Below are 9,070 nucleotides of genomic sequence, written 5' to 3'. Positions count from 1 at the left end.
GATGGCACATAACAACAACAACATCCATTTGAAAGCTGGACAATGAATAAGAATGACAGAATTGATGTTTGCCTTTGTGTTGTGTTGAAGAAAAGTACTGAATAGCCTGCGGACTACCTAAAGAACAGAGAATGCCTCAGAAAAAATATGGCCAAAGTGCTCCATGGAGGCGAGGACAGTGAAGTTTGTATCCCGTACTTTGGGCATGCAGCTAGGAGAGGCTATTTCTTGGAGAAAGACATCATGCTTGGGAAGGTGGAGATGTTAGTGAAAGAGAGGAAGACTCTCAACCAGATGGATTGACACAGTGGCTGCAGCAATGAAATAAAGTGTGTCAGATGATGATGGCACAAGACAAGAGCTGTGTCTTATAGGGTTGCCATCAGTCATATGGAGTGGAGGGCACTTAACAACAGCAACAACTTAAAACTTAGGTTTGCGATAAATGTTTAGGTAATTTTATGGGTCTGAGGAAAGGATCAAAGATCATAATTATTGTATTTTCAAACAATGCTACGACCACTTGTTCAAAAGCGGCTATCTTCGAATACTGCAGACCGTACAAGGGCAGTTGAAAGACAGCGGCGAATACACGAAACTCAAGTTCCCTGATGTAAGGACCTCCCGAAGCTCTAAAAATGGAACAACTGTAGAGAGCCATTTACAGAGGGTCCTGTGCCCCGCCAGTGCCTTTTGGAGACACTTTTTCCTCTCGCGCTGAACTTTCCCCGGTTGCTGGTGATGATACTACAACTCCCAGCAAGCAGCGCGCGGGGCAGCCCTTCCGAAGGGGGAGACCTGCTTATGTGGCCGCGAGAACGGCGGAGGTGCAGGCTGGGGAGCCGCGCTTGGCTCCACGTCCCTCTTCCTGGAAGCTCTGGCCACTTCCAAAGTCAAACAGGCGGACGCACGAGCCCAGCACCCGCTGCCCCGTCCCCGCTCTTCCCCCGTCTCCCTCACGGGTCCCCGCAGAGTCGTCTCTTCCCCGAGTTTCCCACGGGGCCCCACTCCTGAGGTTGACCAACCACAGCCGCCAGGCCCGTGGGCTCCGCCAACCAGAGGCGCGGTGGAAAGCCGGGGCGAGCGGCGGGAAGGGGAGGAAATTCGCTTTTCCTGGAAAAGGTGGGGCGGCCGGACGGAGCTGTAGCAGGGTGCAGAAGGCTTCGGGGTCCTCTCAGCTCAGGTGGGAGCTTCGGCCTCCCCTGGGGGTGGGTGGCCGGCCCCAGCTTTAGCTGCCATGTCTCAGGCCCCTCTGGACACCATAGCGCCACGCTCCAGTTGTCTGGATCTGTGGAGAGAAAAGAATGATCAGCTGGTTCGACAGGCCAAGGTAATAGAGTTGCTGGGACCCTTGGCAGTCCCAAGCTCCCAGAAGGTGGGTTTGCAGCGAATTTGTCCCAGCCTCGCAGGGAAGAGGCTGAGCTTGGCGACTCCAAAGAGCCAGAAATGACCCTGCCACTGGCTCAAGGGGAAAGGAAAAGACTGATTGATCCTCAGTGACACCCTTTTCAACATTCAGCAGGTGACTCGGGATTCCCGTCTGTTACTGAGGCAACAACAGTTGGCTCAGAATGTACTGCAGGGGTTCAGGGAGCTGCTTCATAGTCTGCAGGGTAAGCAAGGGTCAGTCCCAGGAGGGCTGCAGGAGACCAGTTACTCTTCAGCATTTCTGGGCTTGAGAGGATCACACAGAAGTGTGATCGGGCACAGACCAGACTGAAGGGGAATTTTGGAATTGCTTTTTTATAGTGATATTCTATGTCTTCTAAAGAAGGCTTCTGGGATGGTCTTATCAGTGATCACACACACACACACACACACACACACACACACACTCTCTCTCTCTCTTTCTCTCTCTCTCTCTCTCTCTCTCTCTCCAGATGGCAAGTTACTCATTGAGGATGGGGGTGATCTCTGGGTTGGAATAATATTTGAGGTGTCTTTGATGGAGGAGTAGTCAGTAAAACCAGTATTTGTTGCTCCAGGACTTCCTGCTGCTGTTTCTTTTCTCCCCTTGGAGTTGACTGTTATCTGCAACTTGATAACCTTGAAAGCCAGCAGCACCCAGAGCTTCTCTGGAGATGAGGCCCAGACTATCCACCAGGGCCTAGAAAGAGGTGAGGACCAGAGATTGACATCTATGCTCCTGCTAGCTCCAGTCTAGCTTTCAGGGAAACGGGAAAAGCATTATAATCTGTCACCCTCATAGACAGATATCTTTCTTTGATCCTCTTGTGCCCCTCTGACCAGGTTGAGATATTTTCACTATGACCCTAGAGTTTCTGTAGAAGAGGAAGACATGAAGAGGAATGGGGCTGGAGAGGATGAAGTCCCACCTTTGCTGTGTGTGTATTTGTATTCTACAGTGCTAGCGGCCCAGGAGCAGCTGGGACCCAGCCTGGAATGTGGGCCCAGGGAGCTGTGGGACTCAGTCCTCCATGCCGCCTCCCTTACACCTAAGCTACTTCCTGCCCTGCACCACCTTGCTGCCCTTCAGGCTGCCCTCTGGCTGAGCACCGACAATCTTGGAGACCTGGCTTTGCTGTTGCAGTCGCTGAATGGTAGCCAGGTAATAAGGACAATGACCAGGGTCTGAGAATCCTTTTCTCTGGCTTTAGTAGCATCATTACATGCTAGGAAAGCTGCTGAATTAGTGGCCAGAGACATAAAATTCTTTTATTTCCTTGTTATCTTTGGGCCTTAGTGGGGGATTCCTTTGGGAATTATTTTTATGACTTAATGATATTACTCAAGTTATCTCCCTGTCTCAGTCTTGTCTCTATCCCAGATATGGTACCTTGCCTCATGGGTTTTTTTTTCTTTTTTTTTTTTGTCCTTGTGGGTTTATCCTGAGCAAGAAGATAAATAGATTATCACTGTCTAAGGTTTTTCTTCTTCTCTTTATCTTTTTCTGATTGTTGTCAAACTCTTAGAATTGGGGAAGCAGGAATGGGGAGGACCCTAGATCTTAAGGTTTAGTCTGGATAGACTGAGACTGGAGAAAGGGTGGTTATAGTCTTGAAGTCTATAACTTAAGTAAGTATATCTTTCTTTCTCTAGGGTGGGGCCTCTGAGGATTTGTTGCTGTTTCTAAAGTCTTGGAACCCTCCTTCTGAGGAATCAGATGCCCCACTGACCTTGCAGGACACTTTGGACTTAAGAGATGTCCTTCTGACAGCAACTGCCTTTCATCAAGGTCAGTTAGCGACATGACTCATCTTTCCTTCTTACTCCGTATCTCAAAGGTTCCTCTGGGGTTCCTCTATCATGTCCTAGTCTGGCTCAGGGAGCCTCTCTGGGTTTTTCTTACCCCTCATTCACTCTATCCTAAGATCTTCTCTAAGCTAATGCCCTGATTTCCCTCAGGCCTCCAGGAACTGATCACAGGGAGCTTACCCAGGGCACTGAGCAGTCTGAAAGAAGCAGCATCAGGTCTATGTTCACAGCCTGTGTTGGTCCAAGTGTATACAGCACTGGGGACCTGTTTACGTAAGATGGTAAAGATGGTCCTGGTGGTGGTAAGGGGAAATGATGTGTGTTATGAACAACTTTCTGCTTTGGGAGGGTATCTGAGGCTTGTATTCTTCCACCCACATAGGGCAGTCCACAGAGAGCACTGTTGTACTTGGTTGCAGCCCTGAAAGTAGGACCCATTTGTGGTCCCCCTCTTCTGGAGGCCTCCAGGCTATATCAGCAACTGGGGGATACAGCAGCAGAGCTGGAGAGTCTGAAGCTGCTGGTTGAGGTAAGGAACATAGTTCTAGATTAACACACAGGGTAAAAGATAAGTGAGGCGCTAATGTTGACAGTGAGTTAGAGTACAAGTATAACGAAGCGCAGTGCCCAGAGATTATATACTTTTTCTTTTCTGCCCCCTTTAGGCCTTGAGTGTCACCCAGAGCTCTGCAGCTCCTCAGTTTCTCATTGAGGTAGAGTTGCTACTCCCACAACCTGACCCAGCTTCACCCCTTTACTGTGGCACACAGAGCCAGGCCAAACACCTGCTAGCAAGCCGAAGCCTACAGGCAGGCAGGTGCGGTTTCTCTTTATTCATCTGAGGGTCGCTCTTCACTTCTGATGCCTTCCCAGGGATGCGATGCTGCTGCTTTTCTCAGGTTTTGGAGATGAAGCAGGTTGTAGTGGGACATAGGTCTCCATTCCTTGGCCTTGCCGCTGGATCTGAAATGAGAACCCATCGCCTAGGCACTAACCTATTCTATGTTTAAAACTTTTTTAAAAAATAATTTTTATTGATTTTCATATAATAATTCCTTTACATTATGTTTAATTTATATACATTGTGTTTTATATAATTTTTCATTTATATTGTTTCATACAATCATTCATATACATTTTATTTTTTAGTGTGCTTACAAAGTTTATATTACATGTGTTTCACACTATTCTTCATTCACATTGTGTTTCATATAATCATTCTCCTATATTTTATAAAATCAATCACCATTGAACCTTGTCCATCATTACCCTGTCTTTTTGCCCAAATCCTTCCCATTTGCTTTCCCCTCTCCCTCCACCTACCAAACTGTGCAGCCCTGTGAACCTGTCTTCACCCCTTTGCTCACCTCTCCCCTTCTTAAGTTCCTGTACATGTTTTACTAGTTATCCTTCTATTTTTACAATAATGATCTTATGTGATGTTTGTCCTTATGAGACTAAGGTAGTTCACTCAGCATAATGCTATATTTAAAACTTTGAAGGCTCCTTCCTAATCCATTCTATAACTAGGAAAGATCCTTACTGTTCATACTGGTTCAGGATTAGAGGCCCAAGATACTACCCTCTCAGCTCCCACAGCCCTTGGGCATTCTTCCACTAGCTAAGGGAAAATTTTCTCACTGGAGCCCTTGGAGGGACCTGCTAGAGACCTAACGTGAGGTTCATTGGCTATGACTTCTCAGGGCAGAAGATGCTGCTGAGCATTACTTGGACCTGTTGGCCTGGTTACTAGATGGCCGAGAGCCAAAGGTAGGTGTGTCTTCAAGATTCTTTGCAATAAGGAGGGAGGGTTAGGGTCCTCTCTGAAATAGAATAGGACTGCTGTTTCTGGTTTTGCCTCTACAGTTCTGTTTGTCCAATCTGGGTGGTAGGAAGGGTAGAGACCAAACTGGGAAGTCTTCCTAGAACAACAGACAATGGATGATGGCCTTTGCATGTTACTGTTGTTGTTGTGTGCCATCAAGTCAGAACTGACTCATAGCTGACCCTCCAGTGAGTTTTCAGAGGCAGTAAATTGCATGGAAGGAGACTGCTCTTCCTTCTCCCATAGAGCATCTGGTGGACTAGAACTGTGTGCCTCTGGGATTGCAGCACAGCTTCTTACCACTAAACCATGAGAGCTCCTTTTGCATGGTGCTAGAACCTGGTAAAGAGGCTGATCATACTGGCTTATGCCTCTTCCAAATCAATCTATACTTTTCTCCTGCCCCAGTTCTCTCCACCCTGCTGCCCCCCAGGGCCCTGTGTACCTGAGGTGTTCTTGGAGGCAGCTGCAGCACTGATCCAGGCGAACCGAGCTCAGGATTCTTTGACTGTATGTGAGGAGCTGCTCAGCCGAACTGCATCCCTGCTTCCCAAGATGCCCTGGATGTGCGAAGATTCCAGAAGTGGAGCCAAGGAGCCCATACACTGTCCGCTCTGGGTCTCTGCCACCTACCTGCTTCAGGGCCAGGCCTGGGTGAAACTTGGGGTGCAAAAAGAGGCAGTTAGTGAATTTAGCCGGTGAGAACAAGAACCTCTGGGGAAGTAGTGGGGAATAATTTTGTGACTGGAACCCAGGTGTGAGCTCTATCTTTACCTACCTGATCCGGAGTTTCTTAGGTTGAACTTCTATTCCATGCCCCACTTTAGGTGCCTTCAGCTGCTCTTTCGAACCACACCTGAGGACAAACAAGGTAATCTAAACTTAATTTTCCTGAAAATGGTGATACTGGATGTGGGTTTTCTCTCGATGTATTTCAAACCCTCAGAAGACTTAAGGGAAGGGGACTACTGGCTACAAGAAAAAAGAGTAAGAGAGGCTTGGGGTTTTGGTGATGGTTTGACTGGGAAGCCACTTTTTTGACCCAGGGTCATCCCCTAACTGTGAGAAGTGCAGACCAGAAGTGGCACTACAGCTTCGATTAGCTGCCCTGATTAGTCGTGGACTGGAATGGATGGCCAGTGGCCAGGATACCAAAGCCCTACAAGACTTTCTCCTCAGTGTGCAGATGTGCCCAGGTTAGTGTACATGTATGACATCAGATATGCACAAATACTCATGGTCAGAAGCCCTGGGGAGGTATTGGACGTGGATGTCAAGGGGATAGGGAGGAATGATGAGGGAGATTATGTTGTATATGCTTTGCAGACAGAAGTGAGTGGAATTGTGCTATACTTACCTAGATATATAACAGGAGTGCACATAGACATGTATGTTTACAGGGCCCAGGAGGCGTGAGTGGGATTTTACTGTATCTGCTTTTCAAATAGGAAAAGTGAACGGGATTGTGCTTTCATACTTGATGATATAATCAGATGTAGACATAGGCATACACAAATGTATATCCAGAGTTTCTAGGTCTTCCCAGGTCCTCAGATGTGACAGTGACTGCATTGGGGTTGAGGCTTGGTATAAGCAATCCTGGTTGAGTTTTTTAATAGGTAAGTGAAAGAAAATGGCTTCTTCATTTGTTAATAATAGTCAAGGTAGACCCTGGGATAAGAATGGTTGGGAGTGATCTCTCTCTAGTTCATTTTGTGACTGTAAACAAGATACTTCCCCTCTCTAGGATTCAGTTTACTCTTTTTAAAATGATTCCTAAGGCTCTGCCAGGACCTAAGCTCTCTATTCTGGCATATGGGTACAGGAAATCAAGATGCTTCATTTTACCTGCTTCAGACTCTGAGAAGGCTAGATCGGAAGAATGAAGTCTCTGCTCTCTGGCGGAATCTGAAGGCACAAACTAAGCTGCTGCAGGAAGATAAAACATGGTGAGGCTGAGGCTTGCTGGTTTGGGGCTTCAAAACGTGAAGTTCTGGAGCTGTGGGCCTGATGAAAGTGGAAGGGAATGAAAGAGAAGGGACAGCTAAACAACCTTTCCGCCTATCTTTTATTCTGAGGCTTCTTGCTTCTCTCCAGGTCTCTCCCCCTATATCTGGAAACCTGTTTGAGATGGATCCACTTCCCAGACCGGGAGACCCTCCTGAAAGAGTTTCAGTCATCTCAGTTGGAGTCTTCTGATTCTGAAGCTGCCATGTTTTCTAGACCAGTTTAAGTTGGGACTCTTAAGAATCATGTCACTGGGGAATAACTTTGTTTTGCCATTTTTAAGAAGTGTGACTGGAGCTTACTATTCCTATATAGTTTCAATATTGGAGAGATTGGCAATTGTCTTGCCATATTTGCCTTCATAACTGCCGCTCTGGTTCCAGAAGAAGCACCAGTCACTCTCTGTCCCCCAACAAGACATTGCCTTTGCTTATGGTACCTTTTCCTCTTTTCCCTTTTCATGTGATGAATAAAATTTCCTATTTAGCTTTTGTATGCCTACTGTGTATTCTTGAAAGGCTCAGAATTTCTAGATTCAGTTAAGTGTTGGTTGTCAAGATAACCCTTTCCTAATATCATAACAAGGGAGCTCTGGTGTTCTAGTGGTAAGTAGCATAGCTATGCTGCAATGCCAAAGATTTGTGGTTCAAATCCACCAGCTGCTCCACAGGTGAAGGATGGACAATCTCCTCCATGCTGTTAACTGCCTCTGAAAACCTGTGAACTCAACGGTATACAACAACAACATTATCATAACAACAAAAAGACAACTTGAAACCTTGCCCTACCTTAAGGCCATCATTACAGCCACTAAGTCAATCCGTCAATCCATCTTGTTGAGGTTATTCTTTCTTTCTTTCTTTTTTTTTAGGTTATTCTTTCTTAAACTCCATTTTTCCAAGCATGATGTCTTCTGCCAAGGACTAATGCTTCCCGGGCTTCTTGACCCTCTAGTGCAATTTCCGAGTTCTCTTCTGACATCCGTTTTGTTTTTTTCTTCTCTGTCTTTTTAGTGACCTTTTGTTGTATTCATGGATGATCTCCTTAATGTCGTCTAACAACACATTCTGGTCTTCAGTACTTCAAACCTACTCTTAAGATGTTTAGGTAGGATAGACTCAAGATCATATTTTGGTTCTCATGAACTTGTCATTTTCTTCAGCTTCAATTTGACTCTCGAAATGAGTAAATTGATGGTCTGGTCTGGTTTTGAATGCTGATACTGAGTTTCTCCAACTATGTCTTCCACAGATTTATCAATTTGATTCCTATGCACTCTTGTCTACTAGGAATCTTGACATTGTATCTCATGTCAAGAAAACAAAAATCCTAGCCACTGGATTGATAGGCAACATCATGATAGATGGAGGAAAGAATGAGATTGTTAATGACTTTATCTTAGTTGGATCCACAAGTACAATTAGTACTAGCAATCAGGTGATCAGAAAAATGTATTGCCCTAGGAAAGTCTAGTCAAGGTCCTCTCCAAATTATTGAGCAAGAATGTCAATTTGAGGAGTAAGGCACGCCTGATACAGACCATGGGCTTTTTCGGTCTCTTGCTATGAATCTGCGAGCTGGACAGTGAATAAGGATGACACAAGAAGAATTGATGCCTGTAAATTGTAGTATTAAATAAGAATGCTGAAGATGCCAAAAGAACTTTGAAAGGTAGAGGGTCAGTGAAACAGTGGAAGACTCTCATGGAGATGGATTGACACAGTGAGTTCAAGTATGTCAGATAATGATACTGGTTCAGAGTTCAAATCTGTTGTTCACACAGTCGACCTGCACACCAGATCACCTAACACCATCACCATCTTTGGGTTGGCGGTACAGCAATTTACCACAGGCCATCATAGCTAATGTTAGTTGTTGGATGGATTCTGACTCACGATGACCTCATAAGTGACAGAGCAGAACTACACTAATACAAGGTTTCAATCCATTGTGCCAGGAGGATAAGCTAGGAGCCAATGAACTAGAGCCAAGTGGGAGAGTCCACCTCCAGGGATTAAATGC

General features: G+C 45.9%; 2 protein-coding genes across 2 annotated transcripts in view; both read left to right on the top strand.

The window, feature by feature from the left end:
- The window catches only part of PIGO (phosphatidylinositol glycan anchor biosynthesis, class O), a 20,427-nt gene extending 19,280 nt beyond the window's left edge, over positions 1 to 1,147 (top strand). The window contains exons 12-13 of the mRNA XM_006898553.1: positions 535 to 613; positions 761 to 1,147. Coding sequence (XP_006898615.1) covers positions 535 to 613; positions 761 to 1,147 — 466 coding nt within the window. The remainder of the gene's footprint in view (positions 1 to 534; positions 614 to 760) is intronic.
- Positions 1,148 to 1,237: 90 nt separating this feature from the next.
- On the top strand, positions 1,238 to 7,274 carry FANCG (Fanconi anemia, complementation group G). Its single transcript, XM_006898552.1, has 14 exons — positions 1,238 to 1,330; positions 1,523 to 1,613; positions 1,986 to 2,117; positions 2,367 to 2,569; positions 3,061 to 3,196; positions 3,367 to 3,497; positions 3,599 to 3,745; positions 3,882 to 4,033; positions 4,920 to 4,986; positions 5,450 to 5,739; positions 5,869 to 5,912; positions 6,088 to 6,237; positions 6,867 to 6,990; positions 7,139 to 7,274. Exons 1-14 carry the CDS (start codon positions 1,238 to 1,240, stop codon positions 7,272 to 7,274), a joined length of 1,896 nt encoding a protein of 631 aa, XP_006898614.1.
- Positions 7,275 to 9,070: the final 1,796 nt, after the last annotated feature.

The sequence above is a fragment of the Elephantulus edwardii genome, unplaced genomic scaffold, assembly GCF_000299155.1.
Source record: "Elephantulus edwardii isolate Elephantulus edwardi_28Jun2011 unplaced genomic scaffold, EleEdw1.0 scaffold00232, whole genome shotgun sequence".
Lineage (NCBI taxonomy): Eukaryota > Metazoa > Chordata > Mammalia > Macroscelidea > Macroscelididae > Elephantulus > Elephantulus edwardii.
This window is presented reverse-complemented; position numbering and strand designations above follow the sequence as displayed.